At 44.3% G+C, this 22955-nt stretch overlaps 2 protein-coding genes across 6 annotated transcripts in view; both read left to right on the forward strand.

The window, feature by feature from the left end:
- Positions 1 to 1721: 1721 nt before the first annotated feature.
- Positions 1722 to 10384, forward strand: prrg2 (proline rich Gla (G-carboxyglutamic acid) 2). Of its 2 annotated transcripts, none has more exons than XM_085155672.1 (7): positions 1722 to 2497; positions 2575 to 2671; positions 4620 to 4792; positions 5011 to 5041; positions 5347 to 5479; positions 6846 to 6992; positions 8652 to 10384. In XM_085155672.1, exons 1-7 carry the CDS (start codon positions 2456 to 2458, stop codon positions 8692 to 8694), a joined length of 666 nt encoding a protein of 221 aa, XP_085011798.1. In that variant the 5' UTR covers positions 1722 to 2455; the 3' UTR covers positions 8695 to 10384. The 2 variants fall into 2 exon arrangements, with proteins under 2 accessions (XP_085011798.1, XP_085011799.1); XM_085155673.1 differs by having other exon boundaries at positions 1724 to 2497; positions 4597 to 4792.
- The window catches only part of prr12b (proline rich 12b), a 63116-nt gene continuing 49680 nt past the window's right edge, over positions 9520 to 22955 (forward strand). For all 4 annotated transcript variants that reach the window (XM_085155592.1, XM_085155591.1, XM_085155593.1 and 1 more), the window contains exon 1: positions 9520 to 9629. In XM_085155592.1, coding sequence (XP_085011718.1) covers positions 9547 to 9629 — 83 coding nt within the window. In that variant the 5' untranslated portion in view covers positions 9520 to 9546. The remainder of the gene's footprint in view (positions 9630 to 22955) is intronic.

A 22955-nucleotide genomic window follows, 5' to 3' on the forward strand; every position in this document is an offset into this window, starting at 1 on the left:
TCCAAAAGCTTTGTCGCCTTTTGTTTTCAGCCTCGTGTGTTGGACAGCAAGCAAGCCCTGGTCACATGACCTCAGGGACCTGCTGGGAATGTATGCATGTAAAAGTTCACTTATATATGTTGGTGCTTGTCCATGCAGAGCCCTGAAAGTCAAGGTCAAAACCTTAAACTGGATTCTGAATTTAACGGGGAGCCAGTGCAGTTGAATCAGCAGGGGTGTGACATGGGAAAATTTGGAGGACTTGGTCAGAAGCTTTGCAGCAGCGTTCTGCTGCAAAGCGTCTGCAGACGCTCCAAAGAGGCTTTACATAAACAAGTAAACAAAGAGTTACAATAGTCCAGACGAGATGAAACAAATGCATGAATAACAATTTCTAATTCGGAGCGCGATACAATGGGACTCAGCTTAGCAATGTTTCTCAAGTGATAAAAACAGGAGCGAACCAAAGATTTTACATGGGCATCCAAAGTCAGAGCTGAGTCAATACTAACACCAAGGCTCCTGATAGACAGTTTTGCAAATGTAGCAAGTGGACCCAAGTTTTCCATAACACTAGGTACAACATTTTTAGGAGCACAAACAAGAACTTCAGTCTTCTCCTCATTTAGTTGAAGAAAGTTTCCAGCCATCCAACATCTAATGGAGTCTATGCACTTATGCAAAATCTGTAGCTTGGAAACCTCATGGGGCTTAAAGGAGATATATAACTGAATATCATCTGCATAGCAGTGATACGAAATGTCCTTAAAAGTGCTCAATAAGTGTTGAAGAGGAAGTAAATACAGTAAGAACAATAAAGGCCCCAAAACTGAACCTTGTGGCACACCATAAGCAAGAAAAGTAGAACTTCTTAGAACTGAAGGAGCTTCTCGGATGAGAGGTGAAATGTCTTCAAGCAACTTAAAGAAGTCCAGATGCTTTTCCCTCCAAGCTCCTTAGACCAGCGCTGCCCAACCCCCGGGCCACGGACTGGTACCGGGCCGCGAGAATTGAAGCTCAGGTGTGAAATGTATGGTTTTCAGGGTTTTTCTCGTTAACTCTGTTCCCCTGGGTCTTTCACGTGTTGTAGTTGTGTCTTATTTTGAAAGAAATATGTATGCGTTACCATAGCGACCAGAGAGCATTAAGGGGCAGAGAGGAGGATGTTACTCTCAGTGTTGTTGGCGCATTTCAGGAGGACGCTGCTAAAAAATGTACACAGTTACACAGTGAATTAGTTTATTATGATATTTACAAAATACCACAGTTTTTATCTTGGTCGTATCATTTTGTTGTATTTATCCGCCACACTTTAAAGGCCGGTCCATGAAAATAGTGGCTGCCATTAAACCAGTCCGTGGAGCAAAAAAGGCTGGGGACCGTTGCCTTAGACAACAGTAGCAGTAGTGTCAGTGTCTAGTTGAAAAGCTCATACAAGTACTTTACAAAGATGACACTGACCATTCTAATTCACTCATCCAAGTGACTTCTTCAGTCAGTGAAGAAGTCACTTGGATGAGTGACGAAACGTTTCTCCCAGAATATGCTACCTCCAGATGAACAGAATCAACTTTTGGAGATTTATTTTCCTGGATGATTGAGAATGCATCAAGACGTTACTCTCAGTGTTGTTGGCGCACTTCAGGAGGACGCTGCTAATAAAGTTACACAGTTACACAGTGAATTCACGTTTATTATGATATTTACAAAATACCACAGTTTTTATCTTGGTCGTATCATTTTGTTGTATTTATCCGCCTTTATTTGGTATTTAAAATATTTCTATGGTATTTAATTGTTAATGAATCTAACGCCCACAGACAGGTGACGTCACCCTGCGGTTTTTGCCGTGGCGTTTTGGAGCTGATGTTACAAGCGATGACTGGAGCTGCATGTTGTTGGTTAACAAAGTGATGATCACATATGTAAAATATGGACAAACACGACGTGTTTCTGTAGACGAACACGGGGTTTACTCGCTGAGAGTCCACGCAGACGTGATTATCCGTCCTCGGTTTGGTGAAATAATCCACACGAGAACAATAAATGTATCATTTATTGTATCATTGACGTACCGACAGTGTTTGTTTCAGTAAAACTTCACCGCGCTCCCTGCCCTGTGCGCGCTCCCGACGCAGGGGATGGGGGGTACCCTAGCTTGGCACGGCAGTCCTAGATATTTGTCATTAAGGTTAAAGGCTGTTTCTACACTCGCTTCTATAGTTACAAGGCAGACGTGTGTTGCTTGTCTGTTGGACATGTTTCCTCAGGTTGAACATAGACCGCATATTTTGAGTAAACAGTGAAACCGGTTTGTGGAGGTTCCTCCCTCCAGGTGCAATGCTGTCCGACAGGTTTATTATTTCCTGATCGTCTCAGCTCAATAAAGTGCGCAATGAAGTGGAGTAACTATTAGCTCTGTTTTTGGTGAAACCAAGAGAACCCCGTTTGTTTTTCTTCAAGAAAGCTTTGACAGATGGAACAAACGGGAGCCAAATGGAGCAGCTGTGCTGGACAGGTCAGTGTTGGAGGATCATCTTCATGCTTCTCACTACAAGTGTTTTCACAGGTGCTCTTGCACTTCTTTCTGTGTAGTTTTGTGCTTCGATAGCCGCATTATTGTTGCTGTGGATGAACGGACTGTCCCTCGTGCAGATGGCCCACTGCTCCGTCACCTACAGACACCAACCAGGTAACCCACACCTGTCTCCTGTCACTTCATAAAGATTTGCTTTATAATTTGTGGTAATGTGAGGTGCCGAGCTTCAGTTACACAAACGTGCCTTGAAACAACAGGACGACTAGAGGAAAACCAAACTGTTCTTCTGTGAATCCGAGTAGTTTATTGCCATTAAACATCAGATGTTAAGTGAGATTAGAAGCAGCTCCTTGGTAGCAGAATTTAGAATAAATAACAATAAAAACAAATAGCACCACTGCCTTTCCTATGAAGGAGTATTAGGGCCCCATTAAGAAAAAAGCAAAACATTATTGTGAGAATAAAGTCAAAATTTTGAAATGTGAAGATTACAATTGTTTCAAGACAAACGGCCATGGCTGCTATACCATCTACAGATATATATATGGTATATACACCTTCAGCTTTGTGTAGATGAGCTGGTGCAGTTGTACTTCAGAATCAGTTTTCATTACAAGGAAGTGATTTCTCTTTTAGCACATAAACACAGTGGTGATGAGCAGGGGCGCCATGAGGAGGAGAAAGGCAATCACTCCATCCTACCTCCCTATATGACTCACATTAGGTTTATCTTTCTAGTACGCTCGGCGTTCACAGCTCACTTGGATTGTTTGTGGTACAGATTGGAAAAAAGTACTGGAAACATTAGCATCACACAGTTGTTCATCCACATATCCACAATACAAATGTCTCATTCCCCCACATCGCTAAGATGCTCCACTGGAGTGGCTGTGGTTGTCAGCATGGATCTCCAGGTAGGCTGTGCGTGAAACTAAACGTTGGTCAGCTGGAACTAACAGTCCCACAGCACCGAGCACCACAGGAAGCAGAATCCTGAAAGGATCTTTCACAGATACCTTAATACCGCGCTACCATCTGAATGTTGCAGCAGAAATCAAGACGTCTCACAGCAGGCAGCATTTTCTAATCTTCCGTGGTCTCATTTCGTGAGCGTGTGTGTGAATTATAACTTCATTAGATCAGAAGTTTCAGAAATACTCAGCAACAACAACATTATTAATAATAATAATTACAATTATAATTCATAATATACATTTTTAGAAGTTGTGTGGTTTTCCAATGATAGGGAGACTGCTAACACATTGAAAATCTCCCGTTGGCATTAGATAAAACTTTATTAATCCCTCGGGTAGGTTCCTCTGGGAAATTTGTTGGTTCCTCTGGGAAATTTGTTAAGCCTAACCCTAACCCCATTAAAGTAGGTTAATGATGGACCTCCACAGAAAATTAGGATTCAAACGTAAATAATCCAGTTTTGTCCAGTTTCAGCCACCAAACACTCTCAGCTTTCACTTTTTTTCTGTTTGTTTTTTGTGATTTTGTGTGAAATCATAACACAACGTTGTTGTTGACGGCTATTTTTTTAACATTTACATATGTGTGTGCAAGAAAATGCCGCTTCACTGTAAATGTGTTGGAACCGATTATCAGAGATGTGAATTTGGGAGCTCCTGAAATGCACTTAAGTACTTGTTTACTGAAGTCAAAGGTAAAATCGTGTGCTTTGTTTGTGGAGAGCACAAGAGTTTTTAAGGATTACAATTTGAATCACCATCACTAGACTAAGCACGCACAGGAATACAAGAACTTGACTAACGAAGAGCAGAAATGGACATCTGAGCTCGAAGGCGACAGGGACTTTTTACCAAGCGTTACTCATCCAGGGACGGAGCAGTCAAAACCAGCTTCGTGATTTTAAACAGAATCACAGAAAACCCCAGCACTGTCTGAGGAGTGTTTGGTGGGGTCTGATGGCTGAAGCTCCCTGAGTAAATTTGAGAATGCATCCCTCTCCACACGAAGAGGGGTCAGAGATACTACGGGAAATCTGGAGCTTAGACAGCAGACTAGAGAGTTTGACTTGTGATGTCCGTATGAGTTATGTTTTTGATTATCAGTGACAATGAACTACACCCTGTAGGAGATCCAGTGTTGGTGGATGAGACAGAAGCTGCATCCTTCCTGTCCCGTTCACTGCTCTATAACAGCTGGGACTTTGAGCTGGTTGTGCCTGGTGATATGGAGAGGGAGTGCATGGAAGAGATTTGCAACTACGAGGAAGCCAGAGAGATTTTTGAGGACAATGCGAAGACGGTGACTCTTCTTTGACTGTAGAACCTTTTTTAATCTGGAGTCTTAGAATGAAAAACTATCAGTTTAATTTAACAATTATTTACACTTTTATCACCTAAATATACATGTTTTTTATTTAAATATTCAAATACAAACCTTTTCTCTTAGTATTTGAGCAATTTGACTTAACTTATTCAAGGTGACCTCTTCATTTAATCTTCATTTGCTTCCATTTCTAGGAAAAATTTTGGAAAACGTACACCAATCAAGGTAATACTTTAGCATTACTATGCTAACCTTTTCATTTCATTGTTCAAATGTGCATAATAATGATGAATGTATTTTTTGTAGTAGTTGGGACGACAGTTTCTTTTTTCCATGTTGCTATTTTTTGTTGATTGTGTGTTTCAATGTATATTTTCCAGTTTTGCTGTATTATCTACGTCTTCAAACCTACAACAGTATCACGATTGAAGTCATTGCTGTGGTGATTGGCTACAGATTGTCTGACTGAGTAACATGAGAACTATTGAAGAAACGTTTTTTGAGTGGGGTGATGATGTTTGTCTTTGAAGGTAGTACAAACAGACTGGACGTGTCAGGTCTGGTGGCAGGGATCCTGGCTGTACTAGTGTCTGCTGTAATTGTCACGGTGCTGGGAGTGTACTGCTACAAAGCCAAGAAAAAGGGTGCACGGAGGTCTGGCCGGTAAGTTTACCCCGATGTGGATCATTTGGTAACAGAGAAATGTGGAACAAAGTGACACCCTAACCGACACCAGTAACATTTCCCAGTAAAATCTTTTAAAAACTAGTAGACCATTAAAAAAAAATACAAAGTAGACAAGAAGGCAATATTAATCCCTTAATCTTAATCCAGAGTTTGTGCAAACTTATAATTATTTACTGTTATTTTTCCCTTAAAGGTCCAGGGGATGTGGGAAAGTAACACAAAGTGTCCGGGTTGAAAAAAGGAGACATGAAGGCAGAAATGTTTATTAAAGTTTATTAATATTTTATTAGTAATTAAACCAAAAGAGACGGACAAACCACTGTCACCTTAAAAAATGAAAGAACAAAACCCAGGTATGGCTCACTAAAAATTGAAGCAAGTCAAAAAACTTTAAATGACAGAAAAATACAGAACTCACATTCATAGTATGGATGCATGTCCAAGGATATGTGGCTATGTGTCGACCAGAGAAACCAGGGATTGAACCACCAACCTTCTGATTACTAGATGACTAGCTCTACCTCCTGAGCTACAGTTACCCCATCAAAGCTCACTGGGACTAGAAATCTCCTTTTTTTGGACCTAAGTACTTTTGCTTTAATGGTGAGTAGAGTCAGCTGTACCAGAATCACAGCAAAGATTTCTGGCACAACTTCACCTACTTCCAAGGTGCATGGAGAGGATGAAAGAATTCACAAAGCAGGAACTCCAGCAACACTTAAGGGAAGATGAACAACTTTAATAATTGACCAACGCGTTCGGCTTGTGGCCTTCATCAGGGTCACAAGCCGAAACGCGTTGGTCAATTATTAAAGTTGTTCATCTTCCATCCAGAATCAGAAAACTTTATTGATCACTAAGGAAATGATGTAGGTTACAGTTGCTCCAAGACACTAACAGACTAAAAAATTTAAACAATACAATTTGTCACAGATTACAAATTTAAGAAATAGCACTAATTTATGCAAATCACTCAGTTATACATATAAGGATTAGGAATAGGTGGCACCTAAGGCAGGGCACATGCTTAGTGTCTGACCTCACAAATGTGCTTCAGGAAAAATGGTCAAAACCTCCCATAAACACACTCCTGAACCTTCTCTGGAAAACCTTCCCAGAAGAGTTGAAGCTGTTATAGCTGCTAACGGTGGGCCGACATCATATTAAACCCATGGATTAGAAATGGGATATCAGCCCAGTTTACATGACCAAATACAGGCAGACGACTAAATACTTTTGGCAATATAGTGTATAAACATTTTCACGTTTTTATTTTTGTTTATTAGCAATACAGCAACTAAAGGGGTTTAAAATTGGCGTGTTGTGCTGTGTGCTGTTCCAGACCTCCAGTACAAATTGCAGTAGATGGGCATACATCAGCTCCGGAGATGGTGCCCCTAGGTGGGATCACTGTACCAGGTCTGCCTAGCTACAACGATGCCCTGAATCACAGTGGGCAGCACGATGCTCCACCACCACCATATTCAGGGTAAGTGGAAGGCAAAGCGTGCACACACAAGGAACACCGGAAAGACTGACTACCAAGAGTTCTAAGACATTCTGGTGAGAGAAGCACAACACGTGTTGTGTATTTATACACGGGAAGGTGACTGATTGGAAACAGGTGTAACAAATTCAACACAAGTGAAACTGATTGAGTAAAGACACAATTACAAAGAAGGGAAAGCAAGCAGGTTGCAGATGAGTGCTTGATCTAACTGTCAAATGTACTCATGTTTACAGTAAATGAAATGGCATACAAATGTGAAATATTTGTATGCCGTATAGATATTGGCACTCTGTGTCCCAGGCAATGTCTAAATAACTTTGGTCCACTTATCTAGAAGATGAAGAACATGGAACCATCCATATATGTGCTACACTGATTATAGTATGATAATCAATGACAATCATGATGCGAGAAAGTCTATATGAGTGGTGTAAAGTGGTGTATGCAGTGGTGTTTGCAAGTGTATGGTATGTGTTGTATGTGCACATCGAAAATGAAATGATACCTCAAACAATACCAAATGTGTGTGATGGCATGAAGAAACCAATCACACATTCAATTCAATCCAATTTTATTTATACAGCTCAAAATCACAACAACAGTCATATTGTACAGTAGATCCTACAATAATAGATACAGAGAAAAACCCAACAATCATATGACCCCCTATGAGCAAGCACTTTGGCGACAGTGGGAAGGAAAAACTCCCTTTTAACAGGAAGAAACCTCCAGCAGAGCCAGGCTCAGGGAGGGGCGGGGCCATCTGCTGTGATTGGTTAGGGGAGGGGAGGAAGACAGACAGGATAAAGACATGCTGTGGAAGAGAGACAGAGGTTAATAACAGATATGATTCAATGCAGAGAGGTCTGTTAACACATAGTGAGTGAAGAAGAAACACCCCAGTGCATCATGGGAATCCCCGGCAGCCTACGTCTATTGCAGCATAACTAAGGGAGGATTCAGGGTCACCTGGTCCAGCCCTAACTATATGCTTTAGCAAAAAGGAAAGTTTGAAGCCTAATCTTGAAAGTAGAGATAGTGTCTGTCTCCTGAATCCAAACTGGAAGCTGGTTCCACAGAAGAGGGGCCTGAAAACTGAAGGCTCTGCCTCCCATTCTACTTTTAAATACTCTAGGAACAACAAGTAGGCCTGCAGAGCGGGAGCGAAGTGCTCTAATAGGGTGATATGGTACTACAAAGTCATTAAGGTAAGATGGGGCCTGATTATTTAAGACCTTGTATGTGAGGAGCAGGATTTTGAATTCTGGATTTAACAGGAAGCCAAAACAGGAGAAATCTGCTCTCTTTCTAGTCCCTGTCAGGACTCTTGCTGCAGCATTTTGGATTAGCTGAAGGCTTTTCAGTGAGTTTTTAGGACTTCCTGATAATAATGAATTACAGTCGTCCAGCCTGGAAGTAATAAATGCATGAACTAGTTTTTCAGCGTCACTCTGAGACAGGATATTTCTAACTTTAGAGATGTTGCACAAATAGTTCAGTTCTCTTATTTGCTTTCAAACTAACTGCAGCCCCGTCTTTCTAAAAACCTATGCCTTTTTTTTATAGGAACGGAAACAGCTGGACGTTCATTGATCATGCTGCTATTCACAAAGTTTTTCTTTCTGTCTTTGACCACAGGGGTGCGCCGTCGGTATCTGCTGATCCAGGTGACAATGAATGAAAGCCCTGCAGGTCACTGTGGGAAACCTTAACACTGATGGTTTGGGGAAAATTTCTGGTTGTTTTTTAAAATATACATATTTTTCTTAGGAGTGCAGTTCAAAGACGGTCCCCAAAGTGGACAGTAGCTAATCATTTGTCACTAGTCTGATCACTTAAGACTTCGTTTTTGTGCTGTGTTTGTGCATTTGTGTTCTTCAAGAAAAACCAAGATACATTTTATATAATAAATCATGTAACAATTTCACATGCCTCCAGTCATTGTATAACTTGTTGTGACTTGCAAAGCCAGCAAATAAGCATGCAAGTAGTAGATTAAATTAGAATCACGAGGAAGTTCTTCTGGACATGGTTGCAGGCTTTGTGTGTGTGTTGTTTGTCATAAAAAGGTAAAACTGCTGTAGAAGCTTAGTTTTTGTTTTGTTTTTACACTTGTCTACAGCACACTGCGAAGGCGTGCATGTGTGTAAGAGAGGGGAGGCGATGAACGCCAGCCAAGTCATTCTTCTTAAAAATGGCGTCATGTGAACAAAACGCGAAAAGAGCGAGTAAGCAGCAGCTATCGGAGCAGTGTGAATATAATTTCTCTTACTAAAGCTGCGACGCGGAGCATCTGTTCTGCGGCCCGTCGGCTTAATACGAGAGACAATAGACAGTTAAATATACGGGGAGAGGAGGGAGGGAGGAGGTGCTCCTGTCTGCCGCGGCTCCCCACACCGCCCCCGGTCCCCACTCCTCTCAGTCTACAGGCTTGTCAAGCAGAGAAATAAACAGAATCGGGCGCTGGGAAGTGAAGGTATTCCTCCCTCCCTCCCCCTCACTATCTGTGCATCTTCATCCAGCGCTTGCTTTCATGGAGAGGAATTATCCCGCTTCGGGCTTCGGAGATCTGGGGACTGGGACGGGATGGAGTTACGAGAGATCGGCCAAAGCAAGGTAAGCTTCGGTGGCCGGAGCATGGGGAGCGTTGTTTTGTGACTGCCGGTAAGCTTAAGAGGCTCTGACGATGCCGTGGCACAGCGCTGACTGCGCCGAGTGTTTAGCTGCACGGCCACCAGTCTCAGGTACAGCCGTCATTTCATTCGGGGGAAGGTTAACAGTGATGCGAAGACGGGCGGAGGACAGGGGTGAACCGAGGGTTGGTAGAGGACGGTTTCGTTAGTGAAAAAACCAAAACAGTCCCCCCACATATATACACACATGTACATCAGTGTTACAGCACTGCATTGTCTCCGCTGCACACGAACAAAAGCATGACAGTCAGCGGGCATCGTCCACACATTAAAGCGTGTATGCAAACTAAACACTGTGCCAAACACAGGGCAGTCATGGATGTGTACACGAGCCTTTATTCAGTGAAACTAACGTACTATTACCGTTTCCAGTTAACTGTAAAAGAGAAACTGATTCATTAACAATATCTAGAACTCAGTGCGGTTGTTTGACTACAACATGCAGGCTGGCAGCTACTACTAAGCTGACATTAGCCACTAGTCATTAGGCATCTTGAGCATTACCCAGTATCTGACTACATTTCTCCGGAGCAGACAGCATGCAGCCTGTCCCCGTCATAGACAGATTACCAACCTGCCCAATAAGGCAGTGACTTCAATCTTAAATAAGAAAAAGCAAAGAAATTCCGCTTCAGGCAGTGATCAACTGATTCCTTATATGCCTGTGCTGTTGTGTAAGCGGGTCTTATTAAAGTTAGCAAGCTCCTGTTAGCCTAGCTGCACATTAGTGGTTGCCTTGGCAACAACAACAGTCTTAGAGCGCTTCTCTGTTAGCAACGGCTCTTATTAAGTATGGTAGTATGACTGTGATTTGAATAGATTAGTTATAGATTTATAAAAACAGATAAGGTAAAAGACTGATTCTTATGCCATCACGTGTATAATATTTGTCTTCATAATTTAATTGTAACGACATAAAGTCAGACGTAAAGTCTTGTTCACAGCCAGATGTCCATGTTCATGTAATAACGTACACAGCAGCCTTTCAGTGTCTCACAGTGTAAACATTACATCAGACAACACTTGTTCCCAGTGTCTTTTCAGTGAATCCCTTCAGTGAAATTTAAAAAAAAATCATTCTCCGTTGAAAAGCACTTATTCTTGATTACCCCGAGATACTGTATTTGACTCCTCTGTCAGTATTAGTCTCCTCCATGGACTAGAGTGAAATGGGTGCACGCAGCACCTCCTTGTTTGCCTGCCACTCATAATAGACACATAATAAGACATCTGTTGACTGGAGCTAATAGCATGACTAATGTTTCTTCACAAGTTTGTAAATGGTAAATGGACTGGTTCTTATATAGCATAATAGACACATTTTTACTCTGAGCATACAACTAATTCATTCACCCAAGAACTTTTTCTAACATTCATACACATTCACACTCCAATGGATGCACTGCCCAAGGATACTTGACATGCAGATTGGTGGAGCCTGGGATCGAACCACCAACCTTCCAGTTAGTAGCTGACCTGCTCTACGACCTGAGTTACAGCCACCCCACCCCGCAAGTCTGTGTTGGGCTGAGCTCTGTTTTAGCTCAGTGAGATGAGTAGCCGTTCTCAGACTGGGAGGCCGGAGTTCAAATCCTGCTTATGGCAACATTTCTTTCAGTTCACAGTTAAACTTTTTTAACTCTTTTCAGCAGAATTTTCATTTTTTCACCCCTTTTCAGCACAAATCCCAGCTTTTTCAGCTGTTTTCAGCAGAAACCTCTTTCCAGCAGAAATTCTACGGATCATCTCTTTTCTGCGGAATTTTAAGCCTTTTCACCTCTTATCAGCAGAAATCTCAGCATCTTCTGCCTATTACAGCAGAATTGTCAGTTTCTCCATCTCTTTTTATCTTGAGAACCAGTTTGGCTCAGTGAGATGACTGGACACATTGTTTGCTGGACGTGGGTTATGTGTCACTGCGTTTCTCTGTGTGTGTCCATATTTGCAAATGTTGTTAGGCGTGTCATTTTTGCCTTACCTTTGTGTATCTGCTGGCTGTTCCATCTTGCTTTTCTAATGTTTCTGCCAATTTTTTCACAGTTGAACAAGTAGTTTTGAGGAAAGTTCAGCTCTTTTCAGCTGGCCATTTTACTTCTCCAATATTTCTGCTTAAGTTATTACTTTTCTGCTAAATTATAGCAGAAAAAATTTGTACCAAATCATAGTATTTGTGCTAAAACATAGTATTTCTGCCAATTCATAATCTTTTAACAAAATCACAGCATTTGAGCCTAATCATAGTATTTCTGCTATATCATATTATTTCTGCCAAATCATAGTACTTGAACCAAATCATAGTATTTTTCACTTATTTTACACTTGTTTACAGTTTTTTCACCTCTTTTCAGCACAAAGTTCTGCTTCTTCACCTCTTTTCAGCACATTTCAGCTTCTGCTCTACAGTGCACATTTTTTCTCTAATCATATCTTTGTTTAAACCCAGAACTGGTTTGGCTCAGTGGGGTGAGCAGCTGCCGTGCGATAGCAAGGGTTCGAGTCCTACATGTGACGGATGCTCAGGGAGATGACTGGACACATTGTTTGCTGGACGTGGGTTATGTTTTCAGCACAAATCCTAGCTTTTTCAGCTGTTTTCAGAAAAAGAAATCTTTTCATCAGAAATTCTGCTCATTCAACTCTTTTCAGCAGATTCCACTACAAGGCATTCACACAGCATATTCGCAGGAAATGCAAATTTTTCTAGTTATTCTAGTTGCTTCCGTGCGTTTTTCGCCGTGGAACTAGTCCCGCAGTTTTTATCAGATTTTCGCCGTTCAAATCTTAAAAAATTCTGCTATTTCTGCTAATGCCGGCTATGACTTTTGGTGCTCATAACTTCTATACTTTTTGAGATATTGATTTTTTTTGCTAAATTTTTGCCCATTGAAATGAAGGGAACACATTATCAATGTCCGAACAACTTCTTGCTACTCGTTCAATTTCCACTCAACCCCCACAACTTATACATCAAAACGTAGGTATTTTTGCTGGCTTTCAGAAAATGTCACTATCGTTGTTTTGGGAGTTAGAGATTTTTTGCAAATCTCCTCAGAGCAACACAAAGTCTGAAAACTCTCCATAGACAGTCAATGGAGAGTTTTTTCAAAATCACCGCTGGAATCCTCTAATGAGAGGCATTTTCAAATCATCATATCTCCTTAACGAAGCGAAGTTGAGACATAAGGCTTGTGCCAATATATCTTCAGACACTCCCGATACTCACACTCATGCTCACACACACACACACACACACACACACACACACACACACACACACACACACACAACAGGAGTTATAAGGTTAATGGGCATTCAGCCAGTTAGCTAGTTAGTATCCATTTCAAACAGGACAGTGGTAACAACAGCAGGCTACAGACAATTTAAAGTTTTAGATTTTAAATAGGTTGTATACATTTCAATGGGAGCAACAGGACGGTCAAATGTCGCTGAATTTACTACAGGAGGACGGACTGTAGAGTAGCAAACATTGTCGGAAAACACGTTTTCAACACTGCAGGTTACCTGGTGTAATGCTTTTCAGCTAAAAGGAAACATGGTGTGTCTCCTAACTATATAAAGAGTAACTGAAGGTTAAATACAGCTAACATGTCCTGTTTTAAGCCAGGCACTTACACCTCCGCTCCGCTGCGTGTCAGCCACCATCGCTCTGGCAGCAAGAGCGCTAGAGCCAGAGCAGGGGATAGGCGAGCTGGAACAAACCATTTTGGGAGGGGGGGGGGGTTATCTATACTTTTGTTGTTAAAATGTTACGTCTCAAACAAGTACAGTACTGTATGCTTTTTATATTTTTAGTAGTGTGTCACACAAACAGCAAATGTTGTCAAAAAAAGTAGGAAATCTTTGGGGGTGCTTTGATTCATTTTGGGGGTGCTGAAGCACCCCCAAAAATGGGCTAAAATCGCCCCTGGCTCCATGTCAGAAATACAGTGTGGGCCATTTATATGGATACACCGTAACAACATGGGAATGGTTGGTGATATTAAAGTCCTGTTTGTGGCACATTAGTATATGTGAGGGGCAAACTCCTCAAGATGGGTGGTGACCATGGTGGCCATTTAGAAGTCCATCTTGGATACAACTTTAGTTTTTTCAATAGGAAGAGGGCCATGTGACACATCAAACTTATTGGTAATGTCACAAGAAAAACAATGGTGTGCTTGGTTTCAACGTAACTTTATTCTTTCATGAGTTATTTACAAGTTTCTCTTTGTTCACAGCCATTGACATGTCGAAGAGGTACTTACTGATTAACACTGCAAAAACAGAATTGTTAAAGTATTCATTTTAATTTCTTTTTTTTTTTTTCTTTTTTTTTTCTGCCTGTCCCGTTTGGATCTTTAGCCATCAGAATTGTTGTCTGATGTTCAAGAAAGATGCCAAGCGGATTTACTTTACCAAGTGGATCATCATGGCCTTGCCATATTGGTCCATTTGACTGACCTTTATTATAATTATGTATTTATTTTATTTTATTTTCGGTTGTTACAGACGGGACAGACATGACTGGTTGATAAGAGAGGAAGAAGGAATGAAAGAAAGAGAGGGAGAGAAAGAAAAATAGAGGGGAGAAGAGATAGTGAGAAAGGGGGGAAGAAAAAAAAAGAAAAACAAACAAAACACCTGGATCACCTGTATGGAGATAAGAAAAAACAGAAGAGAAAACAAACAAAAAAGAGCAACATAATAAATACAACACCATCACAATAAACTAGCTAACAGTAGATAACAGTAGATACTAAATATTACATGTTATTGTGCAGTAAACAAGATCGACAGCGCACAATGTGCTTTGAGGTAGGAGCCAAGAAAGGTGTAGTCCGCGTCTGTGAACACCCGTGTGAACACCTGTGTGTACACCTGTGTGGATCAGCATGCTTGTATTCCAAAGGTTTCTCCATGTAACGATCTGCTAGGGAGTGTGGGGAGCCATAGCCCCGTCCCCCAGGGCATGATGCAGGTATGGAGGAGATCTAGGCCCCAGACATCCAGAGGCCCCAGAATACGAGGACCCGAGGAGGACCACCAGGGGGGCAACCATGCCAACCTCCTGGGAAGAGCTCAGGAGAGCCTCAAACGAGAGGTCACCCAGCAGCCACGGATCACAGGCCAGAGGGGGTTGCAGTGACGTGCCCGCGGGCTGTGCCAGAGAGGACCGGGCCTCAGGCCAAGAGGCCAGAGGCCTGAGGGCAAACCGTACCCGGACCCAGGAGATGTAACCCTTCTCTCTGGGGTGGAGGAAAGCAGACCGCCTCCTTATCTGCAGTAGCACGGAGGTCCCGCATCTCAGACCACAATCCGACGGCCAGCACCTCCTCCCAGCCCCGACGGTTAACATAACGGGGGTGAGTGAAGACCCCAAACCTCCCTCCGCTCACTTATATGTAGTGTTGCTGCGTTGCTGCCTCCATGTACCCACCCGCCCACCACCGCGGCGACACAACAACCAGGACCCAAGGCCCCAAGGCCCAGCCAGAGCCCCAGCCCAGGGTCGGATCACCCCCAGACCCTCAAGCCTCCACGCCCATCCTGGACCCACCCAGGGGCAGCCAGGCTACCAGGCCAGTAGCCAACCCCGCCAGCACAGACCCTCCCCCATCTCCGTTGTACGCAGCCACAAGGAAAACACCATCTAAGAGCCACCAGAGCCCCTAACCAGGTCATGGCCACAACCCCCGCGTTAGGCCCTCCAGGGAAAACGTCCCTAGGGAATCCCCAGATGCCCTAAGGCATCCCTACCCCCATATCAACCACAATAGCGAAGGCAGGACCAAACCACGACCCCCCACCCCCACTAGGTGATGAAGCTGATCCAGTTAATGAGGACCGTTTTCTTGGCAATGCATAGGCCGGTAAAAACAATGTGGGCTGTGTTTATTTCTGTAATGACCTCATCCAAGTTGCCCAACAAACACACTAAAGGGGAAGTTGGAATGTTACATTTCAGACACTTTGATAAGTCTTCACATATCTCGCGCCAAAACTTCTGAACTGGTGGACAGAACCAAAGAGCGTGGATATAATTGTCCGGTGTATTGGTTTGACAGTGTGAGCAGTTGTTGGAAGACATATAGCCCATCTTGAACGTCCTATGACCGGTATGGTGCACTCTATGTAATATTTTGTATTGTATTAATTGCAAACTGGTTTTTAAGCATATCTGGGACCAAAGGTTTTGGTCTAAGCTGATCGATAAATCCACTTCCCATTTTGCAGTAGGAAGTGATATTGATTCATCTGTTTTAGAAAGTGTTCTGTATATTTTAGACAATAATTTGGGGGGGGGGTTTAGATTAAAAAATTGTACCACACTCGGTGGTGTTTGTAATTCAGCTTCGCTGGGATTAAAGTTTTTACTATGGATTTAATTTGTTGATATTCCAAAAATCTTTTCTTGGTGAGCCCATATTGTATAACTAGTCTGTCAAACGAAATAAAATCTGTTCCTTCCAATATATGTTCCAAGTATTAAATTCCTTTACCACCCCAATCTGGCAAGTTTATCATATTGTTTTGTAATATGTCCGGATTGTTCCAGATAGGTGTATGTTTGCATGGGATTAATGAAGACTGTTATTTTTAGAAACTCCCACCATGCTGTTAGAGAAGAGCTGACGTTGATGCTTTTAAAGCATTCATGTCATTTGATGTTCGAGCTGATAAATGGTAGGTCTGAAATTTCTAGATTATTACATAGTGCCTGTTCAACATCTATCCAAGGCTCATCTAAGGTGTGTTTTAACCATCTAGAGATGAACTGAAGCCTGTTGGCTAAAAAGTAGTGCTGAAAGTTAGGCAGATCTAGTCCTCCTTTATCCTTGGTTCTTTGTAATGTTTTTAAGCTGATAGGTGGGGGTTTATTGTTCCAAAGGAATTTAGAAATATACGAGTCTAGAGATCTGAACCAATCTTGTGATGGCTTACTTGGGATCATTGAAAATAAATAGTTTGTTTTTGGAAAGACCATGATTTTTATACCGGCAACCCTTCCCATTAGTGATATTGGTAGAGATTTCCATCTAGCCAGATCGCCTTCTACTGTCTTTAAAAGTGGGATGTGGTTTACTTTAGTTAATTCTGCAAGCTTAGGAGAGATATTGATACCTAAATATTTAATATTTCCAGACTGCAGTCGGGTAGATGAAGAATTATGGAAGGAACAATTAATTGGAAGAACTGTAGGCTTTGACCAGTTAATTGAATAATCTCAGACTCTTGAGAAAGAGTTTATCAATGCAATTACCCCAGAGAGATTGGTTTGTGACTTTTGGAGAAAAAGTAACACATCATCCATATAAAAGCTGATTTTATGTTCTACATTCTTATATTTTATGCCCTTAATTGTTGTAGCTTGTCTAATTTGTCATGGTCCCCGCACCTCGCCAGCTGACGTCAGTCAGACGCTATGTTTTGTTTTGTTTATTTTCCTCTCTCGCCTCTGCTCTCTCTTTCTCTCTCTCTCTTTCTCTTTCTCCTGCCGGGGCGGAGCTCAGTATGGGCTCCCACCCCTGGCCCACGGACCTGGGGATGATCAGCACACCTGCCGCTGATTATGGAATTAGAGGGCTACTTAAGATGGCGGACCTGCTCTACTCGTCGCTGGATCGTTGAGCCATCAGCGTCAGTCCCCCTGCAAACTGCAAGTTAGACTCATGAGTACGTCTTCTTGTTTGGCTCTCGGCAGTCGCACTTTTCTCCTCTCCTCCTTCCCCTTATCGTCCCTGCTTAGCCTCTTGTGTCCTTGTCTTGTCTTGTGTGTATTACTTTCCCTGGAACAATCTCTCACAGTCTGTTCTCTAAAACCTAAAAGAAAATTATGGATTTGATCAACTGGTCTCTGAATGCTATTGACACCCTTTTCTCAACGAGAAGTCTGGGCTCGGGAGAGCCCGAGTGCCCTGGAGGGACTTTCCCTGCCGGGTACACGATGGACGGGTGGCAGAAATGGAGGATCGTGTGCCTGGCGGGGCTGTTAATCGAGGACGCTGAAGATATCTACCTATTTGGAACCATGATAACAGGGTTCTTGCTGATCGGAGCTGGCTTGGCCCTGGCTTATTGGAGAATTAAGGAAGCGGAACCAGCTGTTCAACCCCCCCAAGGCTGCCCGCTGGGATTGAAATGATAGGACGAGGCGCGACTTCTCAGAATGGGCTCACTGAGTGCAGCATGGTTAAGATCTTGGAGAAGCTTACGGCTGCCGTAAATACTCAGAATAACACCTCTGAGCGTACATTGGATTACATCAAGGAGAAGTTCACTCAGAATAACATCTCTGAGTGAAAGTTGGATTACATCGTGGAGCAGCTCAGTGCAGTCGTGAGTTCTCAGAATCGGCTCTCTGAGCACAAGAATGACAAGACCACGGAGCGCAAGTTTGATAACATCATGGAGAAGCTCGCGGCTCTCCAACGGGAGATTGAGAGACCAGTGTTGGAGTGTTAAAGAACAGCTTTGAAATTCTCATGAGTTGTTCGCATAAAAGAAAAATCAACATAATAATGCGGCTATCCCTTCGGCGCCAGCTGTGGGCTCAAGGCTGGAGCCGAACAAAAACTCCCTGATAACGACTGTGTTTTGACTGTTCTTCCCACTCTATGCAAGGCCACCTGGGTTGGCTGGTAGACTGTTTACTTAGCCTGGCAGGGCGAAGGACACTGTCTGAACTATGGACACGCACACACATAAACTTGCACTGATAAGCACTCACTCATCCCCCCTCCCCTTCCAACGCCTTCGATGCTTGTTGCCTCCTGGGAACACGAGGCGGGTCTGGGCCCGCGCTGGAGAGTCGGCGCAGTGGCAGGATGGCTGCTGTGTTGCCTGGGATTACTCCTTATCCCCTACCCAACCCTGTTGCTGGTCACCTGCTCTATAATGTTGTACTGTGGACATTTATGTGCTTTCTGTGCAGAGGAGTTTTTTTGTTTCCTGTTCTCATGCTGTCCTCCTATAGCCTGGCATGAGTAGAGGTCTCTTTTTTTCCTCTTGTACTTTCCCATTGTAGTGTACATTTCAGTGGTGTTTCTGTAATGCAACCGATCTCTGACTTGTATCCCCATGTGATGTCTGTGTTGTGTATGTAAGGTCGGGGGTGGGTTCATTCCACTGCAGGCCAACCTGCCACTGCATGTGGCGAATAAAATTTGAACTTGAACTTGTCTGAACCCGGAAACTAACCATTTACCTGTCTGTGTGTAGAGTCTTCCTGGACCCGTTCCCTGTGCACTGTGACTGAGCGAGAACAAGCGTGGTGATGGAGAGAAGAGGAGTTGTGTGTGTTTGAGGAAGCTGCGTGGAACCCTGGCCCTTTTCCCCAAAACACCCTTGTATATACATTTCACTGTTGGAGAGCACTGTAAATAAATTCACTCTTGTTTGAAGGAGTTTGTGGTCTGCGCCTGAGTCTGCTTCGCTAGTCGTGACAGAACGATCCAGCCTCAACATGGACTCAGCAGACCAGAATACCATCGGACAGGCACTGGCTGCCCAAGAAGCGGCGTTGACCCGCCGGGGAATCCCCAGCCAGCTCACCCCGCCTTGCAGGAAACACCCGCGGCGGCCACGGCAAGCCCTCCATCAGCAGCCACTCCATCTTCTGACGGTCCTCTGCCTTCGCCTGAACCCTTTACGGGTGAGTCGGTAAAATGCTTTTTTTTTCTGGCCCACTGCTCATTGATTTTCCGCTAACAGCGGCGCTTTCATAACAATGATAGGGCGAAGATTGCATTCTTTGTACAGATGCTGAGGGATCGTGCTTTGAAATGCGCCCAGGTGATACTAAACTCTGACCCTGGGATTTCTTTTGAGGATTTTGTGGCTATATTTAAGACTGTGTTTAACAGAGGCTCCGGAGCTGAGGCTGCTCCGCTCCGCCTCCTCACCTTTAAGCAAGGTAAGCAGAGTATGGCAGACTATTCCACTGACTTTTGGATTTTGGCAGAAGAAACTGTCTTGGGACCGGATGCGCTTAGGAGCACACTGTTAAATAATATTCGTGAGGATCTGAAAGATGAGCTGATTATGCGGGACCTTCCCACCGCTTTTGATGAACTAATGTCTTTGTGCATTAAGGTGGATGAGTGGCTACGGGCTCGTCGACAAACACGGAACTCCAGCTCCCAAGAGGCCGTGGAACAACGAGGGGCAGACAACGAGGGGCGGACAACGAGGCCGAATATTGGTCCTCCCGGACACCAGAGGGCGCCGACGGAGAGGTACAACCTATGCAAATTGGCAACTCCCATCTTACAGTTGCGGAGCGCCAGCGACGCATCACGGCCGGTGAGTGCCTGTATTGCGGTAACAAAGGACACATGATCGCCTCCTGCCCGTCACGAGCAAAAGGCCATGTCTGCCAGTGATGGTAGGAGTACTGGTGGTTGAAATCAGGACAAATCTCCTCCACATCTAGCCCTAACGGCTAAACTTCTTGTCTACTCCAAGTGTCATTCACTTTCTGTACTTATTGATTCAGGAGCAGAACAAAACTTTATTGACTCTGAATTAGCAAAACAACTCTGTGTAACTGTGGAGCCACTGCCTCACGCTTTACACGTCACGGCCTTGTCTGGGCAGCGCCTCCCCGACATCACTCACATCACTGAACCACTCACCCTCACACTGTCTGGCAATCATTCGGAGGAGATTAACTTTTTTGTTTTCCACGCCACCCAAACGCCTATAGTTCTCGGTCATCCCTGGCTCCAGCAACACAATCCCACAATTAATTGGCAGAAAGGATGCATTACTGGCTGGGGGGAGGAGTGTCATATGACCTGCCTTAAGGCAGCCTCACCTCCTAGCACATCAGTCACTGGTCCAGAGCCACCACGGTCTTCCGATTTAGCTAATGTCCCAACTGTTTACCATGATCTCACAGAAGTTTTTCGGAAAGGCCGAGCCCAGTCATTGCCACCCCATCGGCCCTATGACTGCGCCATAGACCTGCTACCCGGAGCTCCTTTACCCACCAGTCGCCTCTATAGCCTCTCGCTGCCAGAATGGGAAGCTATGGAGAAATACATAACTGAATCCCTCGCTGCCGGCATCATCCGTCCCTCTTCCTCACCCGTCGCGGCGGGATTCTTCTTTGTGGACAAGAAGGATAAAACCCTTCGACCATGTATTTACTATCGGGGCCTCCATAACATTACAGTCAAAAATAAATATCCACTGCCTCTGCTCACATCCACTTTTGAACTTCTCCAGGGAGCAACTATATTCAGTAAACTGGACTTAAGAAATGTCTACCATCTAGTGCGGATTCGGGACGGCGACAAATGGAAGACAGCATTCAATACCCACCTCGGACATTTTGAGTACCTCGTCATGCATTTTGGCCTCACCAATGCACCTGCAGTCTTCCAGGCTTTGGTGATACAAGTCAGAGACATTGTGTCCGACAGAGGGCCTCAGTTCACTTCACGGGTCTGGAAGGAGTTCTGCAACTCCCTGGGAGCAAAGGTCAGTCTATCCTCTGGCTATCATCCACAGAGCAACGGCCAGTCCGAGTGGGCCAACCAGGAACTGGAGACCGCGCTGCACTGCGTCGCCTCCACCAATCAGACCATCTGGAGTGAGGAGTTGCTGTGGATCAAGTACGCCCATAACAGCCTGACGGTCTCTGCCACCAGCTGGTCTCCATTTGAAGCCTCCTTGGGATATCAGCCTCCTCTATTTCCTGCTGTGGAAGGTGAGCACCCTGAACCCTCCGTCCATCTACGCAGGTGTCGCTGAGTTTGACGGGCCACTCAAGCGGCCCTACTACGCACTAAAGAGAACAACAAGCGCATCGCAGATTGGCACCGGACCCCAGCACCCGAATACTCTGTCGGCCAGAAAGTATGGTTCTCTACCCGCTTCGTTCCCGTCAGGACCGAATCCAAAAAGCTTACACCCAACTTCATCCGTCCTTTTGAAATCTCTGCCCTGGTCAACCCTGTCTCGGTGAAGCTAAAGCTCCCTCGCAATATGAGAATCCATGATGTCTTCCATGTTTCACAAATAAAACCGGTCCGGTCCAGTCCTCTGTGCCCTCCTTCCAGGCCCCCTCCTCCCGCCCGGCTCGTGGATGGGTTGCCAGCATACTCCATCACTTGCATCATGGACTCGCGGCGCCGTGGCTATCAGTACCTGGTGGACCGGGAAGGCTATGGCGTGGAGGAACGCTCCTGGGTCCCGCGGGCGGCCGTTCTGGACAGGAACATGCTTCCGCCTGCATCCGGACAAGCCTGGTGGGTCGCCGGGAGGCTCCCGTTGAGAGGGGGGTACTGTCATGGTCCCCGCACCTCGCCAGCTGATATCAGTCAGACGCTATGTTTTGTTTTTTTTTGTTTTCCTTTCTCGCCTCTGCTCTCTCTTTCTCTCTCTTTCTCTCTTGCTCTCTCTTTCTCCTGCCGGGGCAGAGCTCAGTATGGGCTCCCACCCCTGGCCCACACACCTGGGGATGATCAGCACACCTGCCACTGATTATGGAATTAGAGGGCTACTTAAGATGGCGGACCTGCTCTACTCATCGCTGGATCGTTGAGCCATCAGCGTCAGTCCCCCTGCAAACTGCAAGTTAGACTCGTGAGTACGTCTGAACCCGGAAACTAACCGTTTACCTGTCTGTGTGTAGATTCTCCCTGGACCCGTTCCCTGTGCACTGTGACTGAGCGAGAACAAGCGTGGTGGTGGAGAGAAGAGGAGTTATGTGTGTTTGAGGAAGCTGCGTGGAACCCTGGCCCTTTTCCCCAAAACACCCTTGAATATACATTTCACTGTTGGAGAGAACTGTAAATAAATTCACTCTTGTTTGAAGGAGTTGGTGGTCTGCACCTGAGTCTGCTTCGCTAGTCGTGACATAATTGCTGCTGCTAGTGGCTCAATAAAAATTGCAAACAGTGAAGGGGAGAGTGGGCATCTCTGCCTGGTGCCCCTCAGGAGACAGAAGCTGGAGGATGTTTGCTCATTTGTTCTGACACAAGCTGTTGGGGAATTGTATAATATTTTTAACAGTTAATGAAAGAGGTTCCAAAACCAAATTTGTGTAAAGTTGCAAATAGAAATTTCCAGTTAACTCTGTCAAATGCTTTTTCTGCATCAAGAGACAATATTATGGTTTATAATATTAAACCAATATTTTTACTGCATGAGTAGTCTATTAAATTTAATAGTCTACGTGTATTTGTTGATGAGTGCCTACCTTTTATGAAACCAGTTTGGTCAGGATGAATTAAAAGGGGGG

The sequence above is a fragment of the Neolamprologus multifasciatus genome, chromosome 4, assembly GCF_963576455.1.
Source record: "Neolamprologus multifasciatus chromosome 4, fNeoMul1.2, whole genome shotgun sequence".
Lineage (NCBI taxonomy): Eukaryota > Metazoa > Chordata > Actinopteri > Cichliformes > Cichlidae > Neolamprologus > Neolamprologus multifasciatus.